This window comes from Phyllopteryx taeniolatus, chromosome 14 (genome assembly GCF_024500385.1).
Source record: "Phyllopteryx taeniolatus isolate TA_2022b chromosome 14, UOR_Ptae_1.2, whole genome shotgun sequence".
In the NCBI taxonomy this organism is placed as follows: domain Eukaryota; kingdom Metazoa; phylum Chordata; class Actinopteri; order Syngnathiformes; family Syngnathidae; genus Phyllopteryx; species Phyllopteryx taeniolatus.
Genome location: NC_084515.1, coordinates 16,962,654 through 16,989,316, shown reverse-complemented (window position 1 = coordinate 16,989,316; position 26,663 = coordinate 16,962,654). Strand labels below are relative to the sequence as shown.

General features: G+C 49.8%; 4 protein-coding genes and 1 long non-coding RNA gene across 23 annotated transcripts; 3 read left to right on the top strand and 2 right to left on the bottom strand.

Moving 5' to 3' along the window:
* Positions 1 to 784: 784 nt before the first annotated feature.
* On the bottom strand, positions 785 to 7,616 carry LOC133488747 (protein disulfide-isomerase TMX3-like). 4 transcript variants are annotated; one of them, XM_061797032.1, is made up of 16 exons: positions 7,501 to 7,592; positions 7,046 to 7,106; positions 6,923 to 6,965; positions 3,447 to 3,570; positions 3,322 to 3,367; positions 3,133 to 3,213; positions 2,898 to 2,997; positions 2,754 to 2,831; positions 2,357 to 2,423; positions 2,191 to 2,289; positions 2,035 to 2,092; positions 1,909 to 1,962; positions 1,790 to 1,846; positions 1,566 to 1,695; positions 1,423 to 1,491; positions 785 to 1,327 (listed from the first exon to the last, which is right to left on the bottom strand). In XM_061797032.1, the coding sequence occupies exons 3-16, from the start codon at positions 6,953 to 6,955 to the stop codon at positions 1,151 to 1,153; spliced, it is 1,173 nt and encodes a 390-aa protein (XP_061653016.1). In that variant the 5' UTR covers positions 6,956 to 6,965; positions 7,046 to 7,106; positions 7,501 to 7,592; the 3' UTR covers positions 785 to 1,150. The 4 variants fall into 4 exon arrangements, with proteins under 4 accessions (XP_061653016.1, XP_061653015.1, XP_061653017.1 ...); XM_061797031.1 differs by lacking the exon at positions 7,501 to 7,592 and adding an exon at positions 7,360 to 7,491; XM_061797033.1 differs by lacking the exons at positions 6,923 to 6,965; positions 7,046 to 7,106 and having other exon boundaries at positions 7,501 to 7,616.
* Positions 2,023 to 9,043, top strand: LOC133488756 (uncharacterized). Its single transcript, XR_009791737.1, has 3 exons — positions 2,023 to 2,852; positions 3,221 to 3,436; positions 8,678 to 9,043. It is a non-coding gene; the product is annotated as an uncharacterized LOC133488756 (long non-coding RNA).
* si:dkey-154p10.3 (RE1-silencing transcription factor) lies at positions 8,569 to 13,444 on the bottom strand. Of its 10 annotated transcripts, none has more exons than XM_061797010.1 (9): positions 13,277 to 13,444; positions 12,707 to 12,755; positions 12,139 to 12,642; positions 10,763 to 11,153; positions 10,624 to 10,687; positions 10,467 to 10,547; positions 10,257 to 10,390; positions 9,878 to 10,001; positions 8,569 to 8,884 (listed from the first exon to the last, which is right to left on the bottom strand). In XM_061797010.1, the coding sequence occupies exons 2-9, from the start codon at positions 12,725 to 12,727 to the stop codon at positions 8,674 to 8,676; spliced, it is 1,530 nt and encodes a 509-aa protein (XP_061652994.1). In that variant the 5' UTR covers positions 12,728 to 12,755; positions 13,277 to 13,444; the 3' UTR covers positions 8,569 to 8,673. The 10 variants fall into 10 exon arrangements, with proteins under 10 accessions (XP_061652994.1, XP_061652992.1, XP_061652993.1 ...); XM_061797008.1 differs by lacking the exon at positions 13,277 to 13,444 and adding an exon at positions 13,023 to 13,162; XM_061797009.1 differs by lacking the exon at positions 13,277 to 13,444 and adding an exon at positions 12,962 to 13,076.
* ccr9a (chemokine (C-C motif) receptor 9a) lies at positions 13,088 to 18,031 on the top strand. 5 transcript variants are annotated; one of them, XM_061797039.1, is made up of 4 exons: positions 13,088 to 13,227; positions 15,814 to 15,875; positions 15,953 to 16,264; positions 16,841 to 18,031. In XM_061797039.1, exons 2-4 carry the CDS (start codon positions 15,843 to 15,845, stop codon positions 17,606 to 17,608), a joined length of 1,113 nt encoding a protein of 370 aa, XP_061653023.1. In that variant the 5' UTR covers positions 13,088 to 13,227; positions 15,814 to 15,842; the 3' UTR covers positions 17,609 to 18,031. The 5 variants fall into 5 exon arrangements, with proteins under 5 accessions (XP_061653023.1, XP_061653021.1, XP_061653022.1 ...); XM_061797037.1 differs by lacking the exon at positions 13,088 to 13,227 and adding an exon at positions 14,439 to 15,067; XM_061797038.1 differs by lacking the exon at positions 13,088 to 13,227 and adding an exon at positions 15,186 to 15,302.
* A 254-nt stretch (positions 18,032 to 18,285) lies between these two features.
* Positions 18,286 to 26,545, top strand: bfsp2 (beaded filament structural protein 2, phakinin). Of its 3 annotated transcripts, none has more exons than XM_061797029.1 (7): positions 18,293 to 18,787; positions 20,180 to 20,262; positions 20,335 to 20,491; positions 22,842 to 23,003; positions 25,794 to 25,919; positions 26,003 to 26,238; positions 26,338 to 26,545. In XM_061797029.1, exons 1-7 carry the CDS (start codon positions 18,341 to 18,343, stop codon positions 26,435 to 26,437), a joined length of 1,311 nt encoding a protein of 436 aa, XP_061653013.1. In that variant the 5' UTR covers positions 18,293 to 18,340; the 3' UTR covers positions 26,438 to 26,545. The 3 variants fall into 3 exon arrangements, with proteins under 3 accessions (XP_061653014.1, XP_061653013.1, XP_061653012.1); XM_061797028.1 differs by having other exon boundaries at positions 18,295 to 18,787; positions 26,329 to 26,545; XM_061797030.1 differs by lacking the exons at positions 20,180 to 20,262; positions 20,335 to 20,491 and having other exon boundaries at positions 18,286 to 18,787; positions 26,329 to 26,545.
* The last annotated feature ends 118 nt before the right edge of the window (positions 26,546 to 26,663 follow it).

The window sequence follows — 26,663 nt, the reverse complement described above, 5'->3', positions numbered from 1 at the left end:
TTATCTTATTAGGGACTAAATTGCCACTTTGCTTTCTTGTACATTGGGTTTTTTCAAGAAAGATGATTTCAAAAGAAACACGTTAATAGCCTGAAAATGGACACGCGAAGAGCCCGTGACTGACAGGCTGGGTACACCTTGACCTCGGCTCACCTAGGTTAGGCCCCGCCTACCTGCGCAATCCTGATGATGATGATGATGATGATTTGAAGCAGATGTTGTTTGTGTTTAACTTTTTTGTAAGGTACTTTTACTTTGTAGGCGCCTAAACACTTCCTGTTTCTATCAATTCTATTTTCATGCTTTCTACATTCAAATGAAAGTTGTAGATAATAATATAATTAATATCATAATATAATTATAATATCCATCCATCCATTTTCTGAGCCGCTTCTCCTCACTCGGGTCGCGGGCGTGCTGGAGCCTATCCCAGCTGTCATCGGGCAGGAGGCGGGGTCCACCCTGAACCGGTTGCCAGCCAATCGCAGGGCACATAGAAACTAACAACCATTCGCACTCACAGTCATGCCTACGGGCAATTTAGAGTCTTCAATGAATGCATGTTTTTGGGATGTGGGAGGAAAGCGGAGTGCCCGGAGAAAAGCCACGCAGGCACGGGGAGAACGTGCAAACTCCACACAGGCGGGGCCGGGGATTGAACCCCGCACCTCAGAACTGTGAGGCTGACGCTATTATATAATATACTTATTAATAATATAATATTATGATATATTCATATAATTATATAATTATTTTTCTCTCATTTGTGGAAAACTCCAGTGAATGAATGAATCAAATGTTTATGTACATAAATGTAACAAGAATTACTTTTTTTCATTTTGTATTGTTTGTTGCCATTTGCTGATGATAACAACTGGAAAAAAAACCTTGCAGCAGTCACATGACAACACATCTGACAACAGCGTGTTTGTCTATTGAACTCGTGATGTCCAAAGGGGAACACGTTGCTAATGTAATGCTAACGTTAGCATCTCTGAGGTTTCACACCCACTCACTAAAGACGCTGAAGTGGAGACTCAACAAAAAGCCATCTGGAGGCCCACTGTGAGTCCAATGTGTATTCGTTTCTTGTTTGTAGGCCCGAGAGACTCGTGACGTTCGCGACCCTCTGAAGGTCCGCCGATGTCGCTCAGTCGGACTTCTTCTCTGGTATTTGTCTCCGAGAGTAGATGGGCCGGTCGTCGTCGTCTTCTCGGCCTCCGCGGTCTGACAGGGCCGTCCGGCACACGAAGCACACCAAGCCCACAAGGCCCAGCGGGAGGCCCAGCAGGAAGCAGCCGAGCAGCGGAGCCTCGGCGAAGAGCGGCTGGACCGACCCACAGACAGACAGACAAACAGTCAGGCAGACGGCCAGAACCGGCGTGAGGACACCGGGACGCAGGAAGTGTTGACAGGAAGTACCAGGAGCGTGACTTTAGTTTCGTAAATGAAACGTCTGACTCGCTGAGTCACTCCGTTTCCTCCGTGGGCCTAAAAGAGGAATAAGGATAAAGAAAATCAGGAAACCTTTGAAATTTTCGGCAGGTGCTCCTTGACAGACTCGCCTGGATGCTGCCGTCCAGAACCTGATCCAAAAAGTCCAGCAGGTGGCGCTCAGTCTCCAGCGAGGCCGGCGCCAGGAAGTAGCTGTCGGTGGACAGGTTCAACATGACGATGGCCGGAAGTCCGAGTTTGCTGACAACACAAGAAAACACACAAACGCATGCACATACACATTAATGCATGTGCACACGCACGCAAACAAACACGCGCAGGTGTGTGTATTCACCCCATGATGAGTCCGTTGATGTAGTGATCGCCCTCCATGAAGCCAAAGTGGATGTTTCTGTGGGAAGGAAAACATGACAAACTCTTGGCGCACACATGTGCACGTGTGGACTTCCTCACCTGCTGTAGACATCTTTGTAGTCTTGTGAAACTTTCTTGACCAGACTTTTGTACCTGAACATGGGACACGAAGTACAGTGTACGGAGGTCAGACAAACAGCGCATCACATAGGTCGGAGGTCATACCTGAGATTTTGTTGGCTCACGTTGGCGTCGTCCAACAGCGCCAATAGAACCATCTTCCCTGCACAAACACCGGGCACAGGGGTGTGTGTTTGCGTCAGCGTGTGTGTGTGTGTGTGTGTGCGTGTGTGCGTGCGTGCGTGCGTTGCTGGCGGTCACCCGAGTCTCCCATGGCATAGAGCATGTAGCTGTCCACATTGGCGTAGTTGTTGAATCTTTCCCTTTTGATCCAGGCCTTCAGTGAGCCGTCGCTCATCTCTGAAACGTGTTTAGGTCAAGGGTGAGCGGTCAGGACACCAAGGTCAGAGGTCAGGTTCATTCCCACCATTGTAGCTGAAGTAACCGCCGTCTTTGAAGACCACCACAGCCGGGAGAGCGGGAAGCGACACGGCCTGACAACACCCGACGTGTACAAATGACATCATTAATGCCACACAATTCAGTAACACACAAACGCTTGAGTACAACTTGTCTTCTACGGGGTACGGTGCTCGCTGTCGCTTCACTTCTAATAATTGTCTTCTACGGAGTACGGTGTTTGCTGTCACTTCAATTCTGCTTGTCTTCTATGGGATACACTGTTTGCTGTCGCTTCACTTCTACTTGTTTTCTACGGGGTACGGTTTTCACTGTCGCTTCACTTCTAATACTTGTCTTCTACGGAGTAAGGTGTTTGCTGTCGCTTCACTTCTACTTGTTTTCTACGGGGTAGAGCTTTGGACCTTGGGCAGGACTTCTCTGCTGGCAGAGAAGAAGAATGTGGACACGATCATCTCCTGAGCCACGGCAGAGAACACACCCTGCAAACACAAACGTCAGAGGTATGTGTGCGTGCCTGTGTGTGCGTGCGTGCGCGTATGTGTTACTTTGAGTGGCGATGACGCTCCAATATAAACAAACATGACATCATGGTGACTCAGAGCGTGTTGGAAGAGCTTCAGGCTGGTCAAAGGTCGAATCAGCGGACTGAAAACACGAGACAAAAACAGCACAATCATGTCATTTTTGTTTTTTCATTTCACAGTGACACACTCACAGTAACACTCTCACACACACACGGTGCGACAGTCGTGTGTGTGTGTGTGTGTGTGTTTTCCTCACCCGCTAATTCGATGAGCAAATTTGACGATGGCGTCTCCGGTTCGGGGTCCTATGTGAAGATATTTTACATCATTCTTCCACCTGCAAGGGACCATGACATCAGCATGGCATCAGCATGACATCAGCATGGCAACACCATGGCAACAGCATGACATCACCATGACATCGGCTCCTGAGCTGTGAACTCACATGAAGATGGCGGGATAGCTGCGAACTTTGAACTCTTTAGCCAAGCCTGCGGGCAGTAGGTGCGTTACCATGGAGACACATTACCGAGACGATGACGAGGAGGAGGACGATGAAGGTGAGCTCACCCGCGTTAGCGATGGCGTCACATTTGCCGACGTTGACGGGTGATCCGACGCTCTTCAGCTCCGAACCGATCTGGTGCCACACCGGGTCCAGCTGCTTGCACATCGAACACCAGGGGGCGTAAAACTGCACACAGCACACAGCTTGCGTCATCCATGTGGGAGGAGCCTGTCGCCGCCACCAAGTGACGTTATACTGCGACATCGACGTCCGGCTGCGCTGGGAATGGCTCCCTGCGCGCTGGTGGTGACCCCGGGAGGGATTTGGGGATTCTGATTCATTTTGCTCATGCTAAATATAATCCATGTTCTCCATTTTGTTATGCGTCCTCGAACCTCCAAATGTGACTTTTCAGGAAATTACTAAAAACGCAATCTTGCTTGAGTTACCAAACAGCGTACGATCGTTCAAGTTGGTATCCTACCTTGCACTATATCGGACGTGTCGCCATCGTCTGCGCTCACGTCGACAACCCGACCGGACAAAAAGCCTTCAAAACTTCACAAAAGCAAACGGCTTCCCAAACTCGTTTCAAAGGTCAAGAAGATCTGGAGTAATGGGTGATGCGGTCAATAAAACCAAGAGCTGAATCAGGCAGAAATGAATCTGCACGCAACACTTTCAATTGGTTATTCATTAGGGTTGGGAATCTCTGGCACGAGGCCGATTCAGTACATATCGAGATACAAAGGTTACAATTCAATGAAAAAAACGATATCTTTAAGGGCAGAACGATACGATACGATACGGTTCCATTTGGTGTGGAAACAAGGCAATAGTAAACATTTGTTGATGTAGACATTAATCATAAAGAACCTTGAGTCGCCTTGGTTTAACCCAATTATATAAAATGACATTTGTCTAACCCTTTTTTTCTAAAAGAGCACTTGTCTCTGAGAGTTGTTGCCTTATGGCACTTTAAAAAAATAAACAACGAAATATATGTCTATATTTTCAAATATGAAAGTAATTATTTGAATAGAACACAACAATTTATTTTCTAGACAAAATAATCTGCACAAAGAAACACGACAGTTAAGAGCGGCGCGGGGGGGTTGCGGGATCTAGCGCACAACCTAGGAACGCCACTGCGCACACGCAATGCTTTAAAAAAAAATAATTCTTTGTTTGTTTGGTTTTTTTTTCCCCCCCCAATACAATGGCACCGCTGGCTGAGCGCTGACTGACTTTTGGAACTTTAAGTCGCGACGAGCCACCTTTGCCATATTGTCCGCATGTTTCGGTGTCGAAGGCGGACTTGAGATGAGGTCCGTACCGTGGCGTTGCATTCAACGTTTACAACTGCCGGGGGAACTCGTGATGGCAATTCCGCTTCTTTTTAGAGAACCGGCTCATTTGGCTCTTTCAGCTCCCAAACGGCTCCTTGGATTTTGCTTCAATTATTACCAGAAAAAAAATACATTACTAATGAGAAAAAACATGAATTGTGTTTTTTCCCATGTATATATGTTTCTTACATACATAATTAATTATTTACTCACCATAATACTCGAAAAATAAATGATTAGGAACAAAAATAAAAAAAAAAGATGTACAATTGAACATTGGGGGATTTTTAACTTTGCATTTCGTTACTGTTGTGGTGATGTAATGCACGATGCAACAGCTCCAAGAAATAGCGGCATCTTCATTTTTGAACGTTTTTTCCCTTCCCAGTGCACTGACGGGTGGACAGTTGAGCTTTTTTGGTTGAGTTTTCTTGTATTTGTAGATGTGGCGTGTAAGTTATTTATGAGGCCTGCCCTTTTTCTTGTTTTTTGCCTTTGACTCATCAACAAAACCAAAATGTGTTCATATTGTCCTTCTTTTCCTGCTGTCACTCTTTTCTTTTTCCCCCCCAAACTAGAATGTCGCTTACCAGCGTTTGTGTTGTCTATCCTTGTGGTACTTACTCCAAGTCCCTCTCCTCACTCCGCGCGCTGTCTATAATGGCCGCCAGGTGCAATGACAAATCACGAGCATGCGTCGCCACGAAGCAAAGGGTGCGCGCCGCTCTCGATAGCCGCCCCTGCCGAGAGCGAGCGAGAAGGGGGTCGGACGGCTCCCGATCACGAGTCGGCTCCTTGTCGTTCGCGACCGACACATCGCTACTTTGCTATCGCTGTGCCCACGAAAGTAGCCCAACTACTGGAAAATGATTTGATGTCGAAATAGTGACGAGAACTGCAGTCAAACTAGTATTGTCGCTAGTGCCCTCCGCTTCTGTTTTTGGTGGCAAGCATAAAGTTACGCATCTCGCGCTTGTTTCAGAGATGCCGACTGCAACGCCTCGGCATATCCGGCCTCTACAGGCCCGACAAGCGACGTATCCCAGGATTCCTGGCGGATTTCGTATCGATAATCTAGTCTGCGCATCTGTCGCATTAACGAACCGATATCTGGTCGCGTCGGTTTACGGTTCCCAACACTATTGTTCATAGGGCCCGACCCATATGGGCCGATTCCAATACTTGGCAGAATCCATTATTTTTGAAATATTAGTGAAGTATTTGTTCGTTCGCCGGAGCAGAGGTGAAGGAAGGCAACACAGAACATGGTGACAAAGCGGACAAGATTAACGAGGAAAGCGAGAAGAGCATCTTCAGTCTTCACCGGAACCGTTCTCTAGAGCGCTACTTTTCCATACCGATGACATATTTTTTGTAATTGTTACATTTGTTCATAAATCAAGAAGGACAGTGAATCTGAAATCGGAGTCATTATTTGACTCTATGGACGCACGTTGGCCTTGTCATGATCTCTTTTTGATTGGCCTCCTATTTTGTCACGTGTTCATCTGGTCCGCTCGTTTGGTTTTTGTCTCCGCCTTGTGTCAACCAAGCCACTCGTGTCTTGTCCAGGTGTGCCTGGTTGTCTCATTAGTTTGCTCGTTTCTTTCGGTCTGCGTCTGTTCATCGATATTGCCGGAACGTGTCACGTAGCTCTAGTTTTGTTTATGGGTGTTACTTTGAGTCTTGATTTTCTGAGACCTTGTCCATTTAGTATTTTCATTTCCCCACAATCCTTTTTTGGGTTTGGGAGGTAAATAAATACTTTTTCGAGACCCCTGAACTCTTTGCTTCCCTTCACTTGGGTCCGCCGTCTTTTTGCCTCAAAATCCTGCAAGTGTGACAGTACTTTTCAGATTTCGAGAAAAGGTCACCTCGTTTTTTCCCCTATTTACAAAAGAGGACGTTTGAGTGGACCTTTTAGCGGACTATATAGTAGTGCACTTTATAAAAATCCCACTCTAGTGATTTAGGGAGTTGGGGAAGATCAATAATTCTTAACACGTTTGAAATTGAAATTTTTTTAGTGGTTCCCATCCCGACAACGGATCATTCTTTTCTTTATCCACCAATCGGCACGCTGCACTGTCGAGCTGCGCCCCTTAGGTACCCCATCCTCTTCTTGTTGTTGTTTTGGGAGCCTTCGCCACTTTGACGCCATAAATGATGACAAATGAAAGTGAACGTACTTTAATCAGCCAAATGTCTTCAATTTGTCTCATCTCCAACAAGCTGTCGGACAGGAAAAGAGTTTGAGGGGTGATTGACAGGTGAGGGACGGATCAATCGCACGGAAACAAGAGTCGACTCACGAGTCGTCCAGTTCTTCCACGAAGGCCCGAAGCGGGGCCACGGACGCACACAGCAGCAGCACTAGCGCACAAAACCACACGTGACACAAGACATAAAAAAAAGAATTTCTCAGCAGACGCTAAATGCCCTCGTGGACCTTTCACCTCTGCGAACTAAGACGAGAAACAACAATGCAAATATAGCAAATATCCCATCACTAAAAAAGTCAAGGCTGGCGGAAAGTGTAAAGGCTGACTAATCAATACTGCCTAAAATGACAAAAGTTGGAGTATTTAGTAAGCGATGTATTGTGGGTATATTGCTGCGGTTTTACCTGCGAGCATGTTGAGCGTGCTGCCGGCGTGGGCAGACATGTCGAGCAGATTAAGACCAAACCATCTGCACGCTTGTAATCCGCTCAGATGATCGGATTCTATTAAAAGGCCTAACTTTATTGACAACAGGCGTCACTTACGAAGGACAGGAAGTGGGCGGGCCTCATTTGCTACGACGCACCGGAAGTGGGCGTGTCACTCTGACAGCTTTCAGGAGTTCTCAGACTGACCAAAGCAGACGATCACACTTCAGACATTTGAACCTGGAAATGGGCCGAGTCATCATCAAGAGGTCAAGTAAAAAAAAAAAAAAACAGGATTGTGTGTCACATAGTTCATTTTAATCATCGACTCAGTAGTGCGGCGGCACGGTAGACGACTGGTTCGCACATCTGCCTCACAGTTCTGAGGTTGCGTGTTCAAATCCGGCCTCACCTGTGTGGAGTTTGCATGTTCTCCCTGTGGGCGAGGTACGCCCAGAACTGGTCGCCAGCCAATCGCAGGGCACATTCACACCTACGGGCAATTTAGATTCTCCAATTAACCTATCGGGGATGTGGGAGGAAACCGGAGAACATGCAAACATGCAAACTCCACACAGGCGGGGCCGGGGATTGAAGCCCAGACCTCAGAACTGTGGGGCTGACGCTCTAATGGAGCATTTTCAGGAAAAAAACAAATACAGTGGCGCCTTAACCTACGAGGTGAATTTGTTCCATGACCGCATTCCTAACTTAAAACACTCGTATGGAAAATGCTATGAATCAGTTCCAGCCGTTGCGGCCACCAGGGGGCAGTTGAATAAGGACGAGACACACGGGTTTTCACAACCGACTCAGTAAACTGCAACAACAGTATTAGGAGTCGTTTTTGCAGAGAATAAAGAATATATGTCTGTCTACATGTTGCTGCACCATTTGTGTTATTCAAATATCCGTTGCTTAAAGGGTTTGAACACTGCAACGCAGATGCTTCTCGTTTGCCTGTCTATGGCGTTTTGCTTTGTGCTTGCAGGGGCGTTTCGAAGGTCAAGCGGTTTGCTTGTTTTCATTCACAATGTGTCGTTCTCTTCGTTTGACAGCAAACTTCAACTTTCTGAGCGAAGTTGGGGTGCTGTCAGAGCCCCCCCCCCCCGTCGACATAATCGTCATTCCTCACACACAGTACTGCATGACCGTTGTGTATGTGAGAGAAAATGGATGACATCATTGCTTATTAAGTGTCAACGTCATATTTTTATGAAAAAAGCAGAAAAGCATTCAGTGACATCTTGAAAAGAAAATTCATGTTTGACAAAATTGCATTTGTCGTCTTCAGCCCATTCTCGCCTTTGACATCGGCGCCTCAAGTTGCCCCTCGGCATTGTGGGAGGACGCGTGCGGCTGCCGACGATGATGATGATGTCTGCGCGTGTGTCTCAGCAGCAACTGGCGGTCTGCGCTAGCGTAGTCGCACTGTTGGCACGGAAACGTTTCCCCCGTGTGATGGCGACGTGCGTGAAGATCCAAACTCTTCTTCTGGATGCTGACGTGGCAAAAACCACACAGAAGGATATGCTGACGCACACTACAGCGGCCAACTTCGGGAAGTTCACTTGCAGAGCAATTTGTCAGAATTTCCATATTTTGAAAATTGGGTCAGTTTACTATGTAACAGAATTGGGGGGGGGGGGGGGGGGGGGGGGGGGAATTCTGCATACTGTTCAATTGCACAACGTAATTATCAGTCTATAATGAGGATCGTTAATAAATTATGGCTTCAATATCTGTTATTTTCATGTATTTATTGCATCAACCTTGTAATGGCGAACACAGTTGCAGCCTGAATCCAAATACATAAGATTTCTCACTCTGGGACTAATAAAGGTTGTCTTATGTTACAAATCTTCACGAATAATATACTTCTAACCTTATACAGAATTCCCCCGTTGTCGAGCGACGACGTACTAATTCGGACGGCGTCCCGTGTGGCCGTGTACCGCGACTCCGCGTCACGATAGCTTAGCGATTAGCATGGCTTTTCCATCATCCCGTTACTGTGATAACAATACCTGTAAGAAGCCTAACTGATTCGCTGGCGATGATTGGTGACTTACAATGCTTTGACACTGGACGCAAAGAAAACGTTCGCCTCGGTAGCGTCATAAAACGGCATCCGGCGAGCATTCCCCGCCGTACCCCAACAGCACAAAGCGGGGAGGTTTGGTTCGACTGTCGAAGGTGGACGTGCTGTTTTTTTCCTCCTTTCAATATAGTGTTTATTTCATGAATTTCATTTCTGAAATTTGTGCTGGCCAGCATCTGAAGCGGCACGGTGGATGGTCGGTAATGTCGTACGCCGTTTCCCCCCCCCCCCCCCCCCCCCCCCCCAATATCCGGAACAATCAGTGTCACGGCCGGAACGAGTCAGCGCTCGGCGATTTCCGTGACAAAATACCGACATTCCCTAACAATTGACAGCTCTGGCACACGTGAGTGTGTGTGTGTGTGTGCGAGTGCGCGCGCGCGCGCGCGTCACCTGCTGTAGTCACATTGTGAACACTTGTACGGTTTTTCTTGGCTGTGCGTTCGGGAATGTCGCAGCAGAGAACTCCGATCGATGGAAGCGTACGGACACGACGCACACCTGTAAGGCTTTTCACCTGCGCGCACACACACACAGGCACACACGTCAGGATGCACAGCGCTAACACACACACGCACACTCTTCAGGACGCACAGTGGTAACACACACACACGCATGTCAGAACGCACAATCGGAACACTCACACACACTTCAGAATGCAGAATTCAGTGTGTGTCACCATGGTGCATCCTGTCATGCTTGTGTGAGTTACTAGTGTGCGTCCTGACGTGTGAGTCACCATGGTGCGTCCTGTCATGCTTGTGTGAGTTACCAGTGTGCGTCCTGACGTGTTGTTGTAGCGACTCCTTGAGTCTGCTGGTGTACGAACACGTGGGACAGGAGAAGAGTTTGATTCCAGTGTGGACCCCCAGGTGGCGCTGCAGAGTGACTTTGCTGGACAACTTCCTGTGAAGGAACGCAAGAAGCTCTGTGATCGGCGCACGTGAGGAGCGCACCGGAGGATTGTGGGTATTCTACCGACTTGTGACAAAGCGAGCAGACGAACGCCGCCAACTCTCCTCTTTCTTTTTTTTGTCTGTCTGTTGATGATCTGCGACAAGAGCTGTCAATCAATCAGCCAATCAGTGAGTCAGGACCCAAGCAGTAGTGAAGATATCACTCAGCTGTCATTCATCCACCTGTCCAGGTGTGTCGTCATTTTCTTCTTCCCGTCAGCTCGTCCGATCACACGTCGACTTTTACCTGCAGGCGACCCTCAGTCAACTGATTAATCAATTATTGATCTTGTTTGAATACTTTTTTTTTTTTTTTTTTTACCAGCGTTCTCGTCGAGGTCATGTGACTCTGCCCCTCTTTGCCCCGCCTCCGGTCTCCTCCTACGTAACTTTAGCTCCGCCCGCCGCTCAGCCGACCGCCTCTGATGGACGTCCGTCGTGCGACGCCGCGCGTGACGTCGCTCAGGTGCGCGGCAATCGTCCTTCCTCACGTCCTTTTCGGCGTCCTTGGACAGCGGCGGGTCCGACGTCGGACGGGCGGGATGCGCGGCCGCGGGCTCCGGCTGCGGTCGCGCGCCGGCGATGCGACACAATCCGAGCGTCATGAGGTGGGCGGACTGCGCCGCCTCCTCGCGAACGGCGGGGGGATCCGCGGGACGAAACGCCGTCTTCACGGGGAAGATGGACTCGTCGTCCTCAAAAAGGCTGCTGACCTGCACCGAGACACGCCCACGTGGTGACGTCACACGCAAACTGCAGGATTGGCGTGAAAAAGACATCTGGAAGGTTTTTCACAAACATTGGATTTCTGATCATGGATTTGCCCCTCCCCTCCCCCTCCCCCTCCCCCTTCCCTTCCACAACAATGACATGATTCAAAACCACTTTTGCCTTTTTGTTTTCCCCTTCTGGGGTTTGCTTTATTTCTTCTGATAACGAATAAGTAGGGCAGCAACTAAAGATTATTTTTAATAATCAACTAATGGATTTTCGATTAACTGATGAAACGGATAAAAAAAAACACTTTTCAAATTCCATCCCTTTGTTCAAAAAACAGGACATTATTTCAAATTGACAATGCAGAAAATGCACAAACCTAAAGAGATTTTGATTCAGTTTCTGGTTTGGTCCGTAAGATTCGTCAGAAAATCTGTAAAAATGTTGATCACTGTTTTCCAAAGTAAAAGCAGACGTGTGCAAAAGTCTTATTTTGAGAAGCGCAAAGATAATCGGTCCGCTTTCATGGAGGACGAGAGAAATCGGAGGATATTTACTGTTGAGGGGGAAATTCAGAGCATTTGAACAATTACATTTTCTACTTCTCGGAAAAATTTACCTTTTGTCCAATCAAGTATTATTATAATTATTATTATTATTATTAAATCATTTAAGCCAACTCGATGCTTAATAGATTTATTTATCAATGGCAAAACAATGTCAAAATGATTCGCTTATGTCTGTTTCTTGGTGGGAATTGTTTTTTTTCCCCACCCCTTTCTTTTTTAACTAGTTGCTAGAGTGGCCTGAAAAAAAAGTGGCTAAATGTAGCAAGCAAACGGCTAAATTGTGCTTTTATAAACTAGCTCCTCTCTGTTGGCAGCCATGTTGTTAGTGGAAGCAGCGCACATCAGGAACGATCAAATTTGCTCCTGACAAATCAACTCCAATCTATTTGTATTGCGTGCGGGCGCACGTCACCTCACAGTTGTGCGTGACCTTTAACCCCGCGTGGGCATCAATGTGGCAGGCGGGCGGGCCGATGTCGCGCAGCATGTCGTAGAGCAGGAAGTCGTCATCGTCGTGTTTGAGGTCGAGCGCGTAGGTCAGCGGCGGCCGCTGAAGCCCCGCCTCCTCCGGCGAGGCGTGCGCCAGCAGCAAGTGACTGCAGATGGCGCTCTTGAGCCCGCAGGTGAAGCGGCACACTTTGCAGCGGAAGATCTCTACCAGGAAAACCTCGGCCAGGCCACCGCCCTCCGCCAGGCCGTCGATGACGTCACAGTAGAGACGGGCGCTGGCGGGCCCGCCTTGCAGCTGAAGCGGGACGGGGTCCACGTCCCGGAAACGCCGCGTCCAGCTCCGTGCCGTCGCGCCGTCGCCCGCCGACCGGGATGTCGGCTCCGCGTCGTCGCCTTTGACCCAGCACGTGTCAGCTGACGTCCTCGTGTGTGTCGTCATCGTGATTAAAGATGGACCTCGATGCCACTAGTTGAAAGAAAATCAAACTTTAAAATGGACGTCGACTTCGGTATTGGGAATAATCCGGTACCTGCGCAACCGAGTTCCGCATTCAGCAAAACAGGTCGAAGAACATCCTCCTGGCGAAGGGGATCGTGACAAAGCACCCGTAGTAAATTTAAACAGCTACAATTTGATGTCACAACAGAGCCACCAAAGACGACAATATTCCATGTTTCGGCTTCGTTTGTGTTTACAGCTATCCTACTCTTAAATAAATGATATACATGTATTTCACTTTTGTACAAGGACACTAGCCATAAAGAAAACAAGTTCGGCTTCACACCATCAAGTCATCAAACCGTAGTCATGCTCGTCAGCACAGCATACTCAGGAAGTCCGCTAACCTGCTTTCCAGCTTCGGTCACGTGACGTTCCGTACACAGCGAATTCAAACTTTCAAATGGACGTTGAGTGGATGACGTCAGTCGTTAAACTTAAAGGTGAAATGACATCCACAGGAGAATCTCAATTCACCCCAGACTTTGCTACCCCCTTCCTCGAAAGAATTTCTGGCGGGAGGCGCTAGCAAGGAAACAGAGGCGCGAGGAGGTAGGATCGAGGAAGTTACAATTTGAGAAATGAGATGAGCCCCAAGTACCCCAGCAGACGAGACGCTTCGATGACGCAAATCAGCTGGCGGACACACAGGCGATACAAATGAAAATATTTCTCGTATGCTGAATACAAAAAGAAAATCAAAAGTCAGTTCTGCGTTGCATTGTTACTAGTTCCGTTTCTTCTTCGGCGTCTTCTTCTTGAGTGGAACTCAACTTCTGCTGGATGCTATACTGCCCCCGGCAGGCGGGCGACGGTGTGAGCAGGTGGATAGACAGGCAAGCAGGCAGGCAGGCAGGCAAACAGACAGACAGAGATGGATGGATGGATGGATGGATGGATAGATAGATAGGGTTTGTTCATTTCCATCAGGGATGAATATGAATGAATTTTAATATTTTAGCTCATACATTTTCCCATATTAGGAATTCTGAATTGTATTACAAATGTTTTACATATGAATCTAAATGTCATCTAGAACAGGACAACATACCGCAGAATGTTCTAGTAGTTGAAACCAGAAGTTTACATACACTACAGAAGACACACGTGCTTTTTTTGCCTCGTCACTGTCTGACATGAAATTAGGTAAAACCTTTCCTGTTTTAGGTCAAGTAATATTACCAAAATTATGTCGATTTGCTAAATGCAAGAATAATGAGAGGATTTCTTTTTTTCTTTTTGCAATTTTTCCTGACTTTCATCAATGTCAAACACTGTCCAAACATACACCAGTTCAAAAAGAAAGAAAGAAACATTTGGGAGAAGTACAGGGAAGGGCTGCAGTAGTTTTGTAATAATACTGACATTACATTATTAATGGTTAATATAAGTATATATAAGTTATTGACATAACTGTTTGTATACCAGGCAGTCTAATAATATACCACATAATATATAATATCTGTAATTATATACAGGAATGTATAAATGTCAGACAGTGCGGAACGGCGGACGACCGGTTAGAGCGTCAGCCTCACAGTTCTGAGGACCCGGGTTCGATCCCCGGCCCCGCCTTTTCTCCGGGCACTCCGCTTTCCTCCCACATCCCAAAAACATGCGTTCATTGGAGACTCTAAATTGCCCGTCGGCGTGACTGTGAGTGCGAATGGTTGTTGGTTTCTATGTGCCCTGCGATTGTCTGGCGACCGGTTCAGGGTGGACCCCGCCTCCTGCCCGATGACAGCTGGGATGGGCTGCGGCTGCGGCAGAAAATGGATGGATGGATGTCAGACAGTGAGCGGGGAAAAAATGTGTCTTTTTATATTGTGTATGTAAACTTCCAGTTTCCACTGTAAGTCACCACGTGCTTTATTTCTTTACGGTGTAACAAGTTAATGAGATAAAGTATTGCTGAATGTGAACAGTTGTCCTTCTTAATGTCTCTGTTTTTAATTGTCCGTTTTTGGCAGCTTCAAAATGAAGGATGTAGGAAATAGCGAAGGTTGGAAAAAGTGCGAGAGGGCTTGCGTGCAAACCTCATGCTCTCACTTCCTGTTGCGCGAGCGCGCGACCGCCGCCTCGACCTTCGAGTCACGCAATCAAACCAACGAGTCGACAGGAAAACATCTTCACCTTGGTTCTCTCGCTTCTACGACTTTACTTGACGACATCCTTGATTTTGTGGGACCTGTCCTCCTCTTCATCTCTCCACCGATGAAGAGGAGGGACAAGCCTCCATCGCAGCACACACTGTCGCAAACGTATTGAGACGGACGCGACTCTCGATCGATCGATGAGTAGGAGTCGGGGTGTGCGGGGAGGGTCGACTCGCGATGAACGTTCATCGTCGATCTTCCGAGATGACTGATGGGGTCAAAGGTCAAGCCCGCAGGTGCGCTGTTACACAAATGTCGAGCGTGTCAACACACTCTTAGGCAACCTCGTGTGGGCCCACGTAAACCGCAACGTGAGAGAGAAAAAAAAAAAAAAAAAAGAAAGTGGAGGGGAGCAGTCACAAGGGTCTGTGGCTCCGCCCCTTTGTATCACTTCTGTTTTGACTCACCCAAATTTTAACGAACATCACAAACGGACACACGACAACAGCGAAACGCAACGACAACAACGCTGTGAGTCCCGACGTCTCTGACTCGCCGTGTGCGTGTTTTCGAAATAGATTTCTACCTTTGTGTGTGTGTCCATGTAATATTGTTTCGTAGTTGAATTTTGTTTTGAAAAAAGGCACAGGGTATAGTGATAAAAGTTTGTCGTCAGTGACGGTCGACGTGCTCTTATCGTTTTCCGTCAGAAGACGCGTTTTCCGTCATTGGGAGTCGACTAAAATGCTTCTCCTTTCAATTTCCAAATGTCACTGGCACGGCGAGTTTTGCCATCATTGACTCTTACTTTGAAAACCCAACGCTTCGTCATTCGTTTCTCATTGACAGTCACGTACTTTGGTATTCTTATTTAGAAAATCCGACACTTGAGATGAAAAGTTCCTCGTTTCTGATCCTTGACGCGCTTATTTTCAAAATCCAAGAAGTTTACCGTCATTGAACGTCCACAGGTAGTTTGAAGTCCCCCATTTTTGTCAGCGTCAACGCACTCTTATTTTGGAAACAATGATTTGCGTTTCAGCCGGAAGAAACGTGGGAGCGGGCATCTCCATGGACGACTTCATGACGGACTCTGTGACCGAGGTACTAAGCCCCGCCCCCGCTCAGGTGGACCGGAAGACGTCACGAGCGACTCTCCCCCCTTTCGCCGACCCTTTTAGGACCCCTGGTACGGCGGGCCGACGAGCAGCACCGCCGACTACGACTTCCCGGACCTGATGTGCGACCTGTCGTCGGTGCGGGCCTTCCGGCGCGCGTGCGAGCCGCCGCTCTTCTGGATGATCGCGCTGGTGGGCGGTGCCGGGAACCTGGCGGTGGTCTGGATCTACCTGAACTTCCGTCGGCGTCTCAAGACCATGACCGACGTGTTCCTGCTCAACCTGGCCGTGGCCGACCTTCTGTTCCTGGTCACGCTGCCCCTGTGGGCGGCTGAGGCGTCTCACGGCTGGACCTTTGGCGCCGCCCTGTGCAAGGTGCGCAAGCTCTTCCGAGAGTCGTCTGGGATTTCCGTCTTCTTGTCGTCCTTATAACTTCTCATTCGTTCGTTTTCCCCGCGTTTCGGTGTTTCCTCACTGGGGGTGGAGGGTGGTCCTGACTCCCCCCTGTTCTCCAGGCCTCCACGATGGCGTGTCGGCACTCCGCACTGCTCACATCCACGTCTTGTCTTGGAATAATCTTTTTGAAAGTGTAATTGCTTGTGCACATGGGACGGGGGGTGGCCCAGGGAGCGGGGGCTACGGGGTCAGAGACTGCATTCGTTTTTGTCTTTTAGCACCGTATAATCCTAACGAAGTCCCTGGTGGTGTGGCGGTCCACTCGCCTGACTTCGGTGCGGGCGGCGTGGGCTCAGTTCCCACTCAGGGAAGGCGCGAACGTGAGCGCCAACGGTCGTCCGTGCCTACACGTGCCCTGCGTCTGACCGGCGACCGGTTCGGGGCGTAGTCCGCCTTTCGCCCAGGGTCGGCGCCCCGTGACCCTCGACAGGATAAGCGGTATTATGAACGGATGGACGAACCCTAACGAAAGCTCGCTGTCTTGTTTGTCGGAAGGTGACGTCGGCGGTGTACAAGGTGAACCTGTTCAGCTCCACGCTGCTGCTGACGTGCATCAGCGTGGACCGCTACGTGGTCATCGTGCAGACGGCCAAGGCCCGCAACTCACAGGCCGAGCGGCGCCGCTGCGGGAGGCTGGCGTGCGGCGCCGTCTGGTTGGCCGCCGTGCTGCTGGCCACGCCCGAGCTGGCCTTCGCGACCACCGCGCCGGCCGAGGCGGACGGCGGCCCGCGCGACTTCTGCCGGATGCTGTTCCCGCCGCACGTGGGGAGGCGCACCAAGATGGCCACGCTGTGGGTGCAGGTAATCATGGGCTTCTGCCTGCCCTTTGCCGTCATGGCGGCGTGCTACGGCGCCGTGGTGGCCACGCTGCTCAAGACGCGCAGCTTCCAGAAGCACAAGGCCATGCGCGTGGTCCTGGCCGTGGTGACCATCTTCCTGGCCACCCAGCTGCCGCACAACGGCGTCCTGGTGACGGAGGCGGCGCAGGCGGCCAGCGTGACCGTCACCGACTGCCGCGAGCTCAAGCGCTTCCTGAAGGCGGGCCAGGTCCTGAAGGGCGTGGCCTATCTGCACGCCTGCCTCAACCCCTTCCTGTACGCTTTCGTGGGCGTGCGCTTCCGCCGGGACCTCAGCCAGCTGCTGCGGGCGTGCGCCCGCCGGCGCCCGCGGACGCCCTCGGACCAGCTCAGCCGCTCCGGGAAAAGTCAGCTGGGGTCCGCCAGAGCGTCCGACAGCGACACCTCGCAGGCGCTGTCGCTGTAGGCGGGGCTTCCTGTCGGCTTCGTAGGCGGGACTTTCCGTCGGCGCCGTCGCCGGGACTTCCCGTCGGCGCGGCGACGGTTGCGGTGACAGGAAGTGTGACGTGTGAAAGTGCAGACGAACTCCGAGCAGACAAAGCGACAGGAAGTTGATTGTCACGCCTTTTTATTCATTTCCTTTCTACACTTCCTCTTTTCTCCTCAATATCATCTGATGACTTTTATTGTGAGGGCGGGGCAAGGGGCATCTACGGACAGATGAGAGGGGAGGGGGGAGGGGGCTGCCACTGTCTCCAGGCAGGTAAGAGAGTGGTCAGCGGGCTCTTCCTTCCTCTTCACCTCAACGCCATTTGATGTTGTGAGTGAAGAAATGAAAACAAGACAAACTTCACAAAAGTTTACCAAATAAAAATCCCTTTTTTGCTCACGTGACCTGTTTTGTCTCCCCTCCAACACTTCCTGTCACCTGACAGGTCACCTGGTACCGCAAACAGGAAGTGACGCTTAAAGCCAGAACGTTTCTTTTGAAAGGAACAACAAACAAACAGCTGAGTCACAGCGTATGTGTGTTTGCCTCATATGTGCTGACACAGCTACTCGCACGCACACACACGCACAACAAAGGTCAGAGGTCGGTGCAGTAACACAAACGTGGGCCGAACAAAAGCGCCATCGTTCCAGAATCCGGTCCTCCCATAAATGTGGCCGTGCGAGGCCCTCTGAGGTTTAGTCCATCATGCCTCTGCCGCGACGCCGCTCCTCTTTTTTGGGCCAGTCGGCGTCCCCGACCTCGTCCGAGCGGCCGAGCTCCACGTGCGTCCGGGCGGCCCCGGGCGGCGCCTCGTCCCGGGGCGTCTTCGTGGGCACGGCCCCCCCGATGGGCGGCGCGTCCAGCCTGGGGACGCGCGTGTCCCGCAGAGCGCTGGGCATCAGCAGCATCTTCCTGCAGGGCACCAGGAGCAGCGCTGCGCCCCTAATGCCCCGGGCGGGCCAGGGCGCGGCGGGGGCCGGGTCGAGCGGCGGCCTCAACAGCTGCTTGATGGAGTACCGAGACAAAGTCCAAGCGCTGGAACAACTGAACCAGCAACTGGAGGAGCAAATCCGCATGAGTCTGGACCGCAAGGCATCCTGCGCCGGTGCCTGGGGGCCGCTCAGGGGCCAGTGGGAGGACGTGTACAGACAGGTGAGAGGGGCCGGTCTGCGTGGGCATGCGGCTGAACGGTCCAGATTCAAAAAGGTTGCTTTTTTTGGAAAAAGGCAGGTGAGAGGGGAAGGACCATTTCCCAAAGCTGACTCGGCATCGTGTTGATATCCGGTGGCCAGAAACAAACCCAAAAACCCGAACACTTTTTACGGTACCTTGACGTACGAGTGCTGCAACTTAGGAGTTTTCGAGTTACAAGTCATTTTTCCTCGATTTTGTTTTGTTTCGCGTTGCGGACCAAGTTTCACATACTCCGCCGCTTGACCCAGTTTCCAAAAACTTTTGGGCGTATAGGTTAACTGTATAACCTGACAGTAGAATATGATCAGAATCAGAATCAGAATCAGAATCCTCTTTATCTTGCCAATCATGTCCAAGAAACACACAAGGAATTTGTCTCCGGTAGTCGGAGCCGCTCGAGTACGACAACAGACGGTCAATTGACGGAGAACGCTTCGGAGACAGAAAGACGTGCACCAAAAAGATGCGGAGTCCTCGAGCACTTAGAGCGCTTCGAATGACTAATATCGCAATAGACCGGAAAATCCTCCCTCCTTTAATCCCTCTCATATAAATGTTTGGATCATCAAGTGGTCACGGCGTGAAAAGCGTAGCCAATCAGAGACGGTAGAGACAGGAGGCGTGGCCGAATAGATGTCAATCATTTGACAGCCTCTCACAAAGGAGACGATTATATTTTCGTCTTTCTTATTAGATTCAGGGGCGTCACTAGGTTTTATGGATAGGGGGGCTTAGCACAGGATGTGAGCAAATGTAGCAACATTTCACAAACAGCTAACAAAGAGTGAGAAAATGCTTTTGGAGCTTTTTAGAACAATACGGAACTGGGTAAAAGTTCAAAGTCACCGTTACTTTTGTAGTGTTATTTCTGTTAGTGTGTTTTTGAACACAGTACACAAACAGAGGAAGCATGTTTTCAACATTAGCCACAAAACAGAAACAAATATGTTCACAGTGTTAAAAAATTCCCATTTTCTTTTCTTTGTGTTTTTGGAGGGGAACCAATCCCGAAAAGGCTTATTGGTGCTTTATCCCCGCTTATTCGAGAGTGTTTTGGTTGAAATTTGAAACATTTTAGGGGAGTTGAAGCCCCCACAAACATGCTGTTGCCATGGTTACTGGGAGGCGTGGCAAATGTGTGGTCATTCCCAATAAAAGCCTTCTTAGGGGAAAGTCACTTCCTGTCAGGTGACATCGCCCGAGTACCGTTTTGATGTTGGATTTGTGAACGAAGCTCTTGAATTGATGCTGCCGAGTGAGACGCCCAAAGATTGTTGACATCAAAATAAGAGCGCAGTAGTGATCACGAGTGATTGACAGCGGCGTCTCCACGGCAATGCGTGTGTTCAGGTCAGCGAGGCCATCCTGGCCAACGCTCGTCTGACGCTGCAGACGGAAAATGTGCAGGCCAACGCCGAGGACTTCAAGGAAAGGTCAGAGGCCATTAGCGGTCGCGGCGTGTGGCGCGAGGGGGCTGAGTCTCAGTCAGGTTTGTGCCGCCGCAGGTTCGAGAGCGAACGACCGTTCCGGAAGGCGGCGGAGGACGAGATCGCGTCGCTCTACAAAGTCTTGGAGGACGCCGGCCTGACCAGGGCGGAGCTGGAGGACCAGATGGACGCCATGAGAGCCGAACTTCAGCAACTGGAGCGGCAGCACGAGCAGGTCAGACGCGCCGGCGCGGTCCCGACATCGGCCAGAACGTTCCGAACGGCATCAGCGACATTCCCAAACACACTAGCAACTTTCCCGCAGTGGCGGATTTTGATACGGGCGACACAGGGCCCAGGACCGTGTGGTCATGTCATCGGACTTGCGGCCGCACGTCTTGGACACCCGGGCGAAGAGAGGGGCGGCGGCTATCGATCCCCACCTGGTGGTGAGTTGGCTCCGACGGTGGGGGAAGATGCCCGTCCGCGGTGGCAGACCCAAACGAATTGTGAGGGTTTGCTGGGAACGTCTGGCAGAGTCCCCCGTCAGAAGGAGCTTCAACTCCGCCTCCGGAAGACCATGTTCCCTGCCTCCATTGTTGAGGCGGCTGTGGCCGTAAGGTGGTCGATGCCCGAACCATCGGTGGAGGCCAGCGGTAAGGGATGCCGTCATCGGGCCGTTTTTGACCTGTGGGACACCAGAGGCAAGCGATGAGTACCGGTTGGCCAAGTTTTGGTGGTCGCCGGGGCAAAAACGTGGGTGTGGGAGGAGTTTGTCGAGACCATGGAGAACAACTTCCGGACAGCTTCAAGGAAATTCTGGTCCACCATCCCATCCGGTGTTGTAAAGAGGGGGAAGCAGTGCACCATCAACATTGTGTATGGTGGCGACGGGGTGCTGATGACCTCAACTTGGGACGTTGTAAGTCGGGTTCGAGTGGGGCTGAATGAGTTCCTTAAGGCTCCGGATGTTGTGGGGCTGTCCTGGTTGACACGCCTCCGCAACATCACGTGGACATCGGGGACAGTGCATCTAGATTGGCACAGCGGGGTAGCGCTCCCCCTTTTTAAGAAGGTGTGTTCCAACTACAGGGGCAATCGCACTCCTCAGTCCTCCCTGGTAAGGTCTATTCAGGGGTTTTCGGAAAGAAGGGTCTGTCGGGAAGTTGAATCTCAGATTCAGGAGGAGCGGTGTGGTTTTCGTCCTGGCCGTGGAACAGCGGGTCAACTCTGCGATGAAAATCAAATCTGAGACCGTGGTCCTCGGTCAGAGAAGGGCGGAGTGCCCCCCCTGTGTCAAGTGGAGGAGTTCAAGCATCTCGGGGTCTAGTTCACGAGTGAGGGAAGAAAGGAGCGGAAGATCGACAGACAGACAGACAGACAGACAGATCGGTGCGGTGTCTGCAGTGATGCGGACTCTGTATCGCTCTGTTACGGTCTCCTACCCTCGCCTATGGTCTCGAGCCGAAAAACAAGATGGCAGATACAAGCGTCTGAAGTGAGTTTTCTCCGCAGGGTGTCTGGGCTCTCCCTTCGAGGCAGGGTGAGAGGCTCGGTCATCCGGGAGGGGCTCAGAGTCGAGCCGCGGCTCCTCCCCATCTAGAGGAACTCGATGAGGGGGGCTTGGGCATCTATAAGAAGAATAATGATTCATTCGATTCAGGAATGCACTTTACAGAGAGTGAACAGTCTCAAAGTGCTACAGCATAGTAGCTACAGTAGATAGTAGATAAAAATAGTCTCCCCCCCCAAAAAAAAAAAAAAAAAAGAAAAAGGTGGCTTTTAAGCATCCACAGTCTGCGGTGCATCTGCTTAGGATGGGCCCTGGACGCCTCCCTTGAGGTGTTCCGGGCCTGTCCCACCGGGAGACGGCCCACTGAATGACCAACAACATGCTGGAAAGACTTTGTCTCCCGGCTGGCCTGGGAATGCCTCGGGATTTGCCCCCCCCCCCCCCACCACCTTGAAACAACCGGACCAAGTGGCTGGCGAGAGGGAAGTCTGGGCTGCCCCAGCGACCCGACCCCGCATAAGCGGAAGAGGGATGCGTGAGATGAGATGAGATGAGCCCCGTGACACTCGGTGGCACTGTGTCGTTGCTGTCATAACACTTGTGGGAATACGGCATACAGCCTGTGTGTATAAATAATATCGAACCAAAAATGACGGTCACAAAATATGCCAGTCAATACAATACAAGCAAAAGTCCAAAACGAGAGTGAAACAGAAATGCTTAATTCTTTGGAGCAAGATACACAGCTACATCTTGATACATTCCAACGTATTTATTCTAACTTATTGAGATGACATACCTCAATAAATTGTACAACTGAAGCCTGCAGATAACGATGCATGTGATTTATTGTTCTCAAATTTCTAGTGGACCTGTTGCACAATTTATTTAGCATCAGACGATGTACAGTATTCTCAACAGCATCAACATCAACTGAAATATTCCACCCACGTCAACAACATTCCCAACATAGTCAGAAACACGCCCGAGTGCATCGACACGATTCCCAACACAAGCACAAGCACAAGCATAAACATTGCCCACAACTCGTCACGTTGTCCCCGCCCCGCAGGACGTGCGCCTCCTCTACAGTCAAATGTCTGGACGGGAACTGGATCAGCCGGACGCTCCCATTGAAACCAGTCTAGACCAGATCCTGGCTTACATCCGCAACCACTGGGAAAAGGTGACGGAGAGGAACCGAGCAGAGACGGACAGCTACCAGGAATGCAAGGTGATGAGAATTCATTGAATAATAATCATTCGTTTTATGTACACTCAAGGCCAGTGTAGAAACAAAATAACAGAATCGAAAACATCAATTAAAAGGGCGACGTCAGAGTGAATGAGCAGTTTTGAGTCTTGATTTGAAGAGGGTTAATGAGTCAATGTTATGGTGGCGAGTACCAAAGAGCGCCTGAAGGCTCTGTGCCCCACGGCGGGCAGACGAATGGAGGACGAGGATCTGAGAGACTGGGAGGGTAATGCAAGATATGGCGGGCGAGGTTATTGAAGGCGCACATCAGTATTTCGTATCGGACAAGGAGCTGCTGGAGCGATGCGGTGGGCGGAGGGGGTACTTGTGACAATACGGGTGGCAGATCTCTGGAGAAGCTGGACCATACGAGAGAGTCGCAGTCATCCAGATGGGAAGTGATGCGGGTAGGGACACGCAGAGCAGTAGCGTGCAGGCTGAGGGATGGACAGAGACGATTGATGTTTCATAAGTGGAAGTACAGGACAGGACAGGACAGGACAGTATGTGGACAGGGTGATGTTGTTCACGTGTGCTTGAAAGGAGACAGTGCTGTCGAAGATGACACCCGTACTCTTAACCTGAGGGTAGGGGGAATCGGGAATTAGAAGCAAGTATAATAGAACAACTGACAATTTGGGCACTTCCATCTAACCCTGGAAAGATTTGCTTCCGACCAAAAAAAAAAATCAGTTCATTGTATAACTTCGCTATATAATTCACCGACAGCACGTGTAAAAGTAAATGGGTCTTTCACTGAAGGATTTGAACTGGAGGGGGGAACTAGGCAAGGCTGCCTTGTGTATAACTAATATATATATATATATATATATAAAAAACCTTTGGTCAGCAGCTGGTCAGACAGGACACCACAACAGCAGCAATAAAATTGAAATGGAGATGACCGCATCATAGGTCTGTTTGCAGATGATGTAGCGATTTATTTGAACGGTCCTGCTAATAACTTTCCACACCTAATGAAACTTCGACAACAATTTGCATTATACTCAGCCTATACGTTTTAGGGTTCTGACATGCTATTGTTTACCGTCTCAAAACCTTCCAGAACTCAAAAGAAAGTGGGAGGCGAAGACATTGACCGATTTGGGATGAAAGAAACTCATCAATGAACATCTATTATTTTTGTTTCAGTCGCTCCCGGTGCTCATTGCAAATTTACAATTCATTCAATGGGATAAATTAATATCAAGATTTATCTGGGAAGGCAAGAAGCCAAGAATAAGATATTCCACCCTTCAATGACCTCAAGGAAAAGGAGGCCGGGCTCTCCCGAACTTGAAGGGATACCGCAACGCAGCACAGATTCGTTCACTCGCAGACGAGTGCGGCCGAGATGATGCAGCGCGGCGGACGACCATAGAAATGACTAAATAAACGATCCCATACAAACGCCGGGAAATTACCCCACCCGGCGTAAAAGAAAAACATTGATTGAGTCCAATTACACAATTCAACATGGCAAATAATGAAGAGACAACTTCAACTGGGTAAAGAATTGGGTTTGTTGAGATGGACAGGACGGCATGACAAATTGGAACCTGGGAAAACGCATAAGACATTCTAACAGTGGACTGAAAGAAGTACGACGGCAATCTGTAAAGAGAGAGAGAGAGAGAGGGCTCACGGGTGGATTCCAAGAGTTCAAAAAGAGACGGTTGTCACAGGCAAATTAGGAAAAGAGAAGAGGAAATCCATCCAATCGTGACGACATTTGTGCTAGCGTACAGAAAAAGCCCAATTAGAATGTCGACCCCTCGTAGGAACGCACGATGAACTCAAGAAAAGCCTCGACTCATTTTGTGAAGGAAGCCGGAGGAGGGCATCGCAGAAAAGAGGCGCCGTGACACGTGGGGGGCTCGTCTCAGCACGACTCACTCTCAAGAGTTGAGAGGGCCAAATGTGATACACCCAAGCGTCACGTAGCCCTACGGAACCCAACGGTACGCAGACGTTTCTCAAGTCGTTCTCGGATGCTCTAAAGCACTGGCGTACAAAATATCACGGATGTTTCGAGGATGCCAAAGAGCCCGAGTGCCAACACAATTGCGCTTGGAGCAGGGACAAAAGGGGAGAAGACAGATATCATAATGCTGCACAATTATAGATGCTATACAAGAGTCTGACCAATCAAATCAGACTGAAAAAGGGACTGGGGCTCAATGGCTCACATACACATAGACTTCGAAGTCATGGAACAATCGCTCTCGTTTTGTCCGGTTTGGTAGCGATTGGTTTTCTAACTTGTGTTTCATAAATATAAATGTAAATGTAAATATCAAACAAGCCAAAGTATGCAAGACGAATTCTTTACTACTGTCAGGCAAAATGTTTTCTTACACTAAGGAAAAGTGAAAAGTATTGATTGTGGTTGTTCAAAATGGCGAAATAAAGAATGGCCCAAAAAAAAAAGAGAGTCAATTTTAGCTGGATGTGGCCATTCGGTACCTACAAGTAGGATTTTGCTTTTGTCACAGTTGAACGGTAGCAAGTTGGATGAGAACCAATGTTTGAGTTCAGAGAAGCAGGAAGCAAGAAGAATGGCAGTGGCGTTGGTGGAGGGCGAGAGCTCGGCGTCGTCCGTGTAACTGTGAAAGTTGAATTGACTCAAGATATCGCCAAGCGGTAGGATGTAATTAATGAAGAGGGGGCCCAAGACCGAGCCTTGAGGCACACCAGAAGAAACGGGATAGATGGGATTTGAGTGATTTCAGTCGGACAAAAATTGTTACGTGCGCCTTTCCCCCTCAGGACGCCAAGTGCGTGAGCCGGCTGAGTCCTGAAGAGGAACAGCTGGAGGCGCTGAAGGTCCAATGCTCCGACGCCGGCTGCAAGATCCAAAGTCTGCAAGCGGAGACCGAATCCATCCGAGCTCTGGTGACCTCGCTCAGATCTTTGACGGAAGCCCCTCGGCCAGCCGGAATTCGTCAGTAACGGTGTTTATGCGGGTCGTCTTGCAGAAACGCGGCCTGGAGAACTCTCTGGGCGACGCCCGTCACTGGCACGACATGGAGCTCCAGAACCTCGGCTCGGTGGTGTCCAAGCTGGAGGCGGAACTGGCGGACGTGCGCGGCGAGATGGAACAACAGCGCAGAGATTACGACGGTCTGCTCAGCAACAAGCAGCGCCTGGAGCAGGAGATCCGACTCTATCACGGAATCCTGGATGGAGAGGAGCGACGCTTCCAGCCTGCAGAGTGAGTCCCCTCGACGCGCTTCCAAAATGAAGCTACAAACAAGTTCAGATCTGTCAGGAGGTTTTGAATGATCCAAATGTCCCCGTCGAGGTGTTCCAGTTCACAGAGAGACCTCGAGGGACTTTCCAGAACTCCGGCAGATCAAGGAGCCCCGATGCAGTGTGGACCGAAGGACCCCGTGGACTCCTGTAATCCTTGAAGCACTGAAGAGCATTGACGAGAAAGCTGAGGAATCATGTGATATTCCGATTTGTACTTCCTGCTGGTGAATAAGACAATAAAAAGTCTTTTGATTTTGTGTTGCCAACCACAGACTCAGTCCCTACACCCTAATCGAAACACTGCGATTTGACGCATGCTTTTGGAACACAAGCACCGTTGATGAGCTCTTTGCTGTCGTATCATTCCAACTCTCCCGAAGAAAT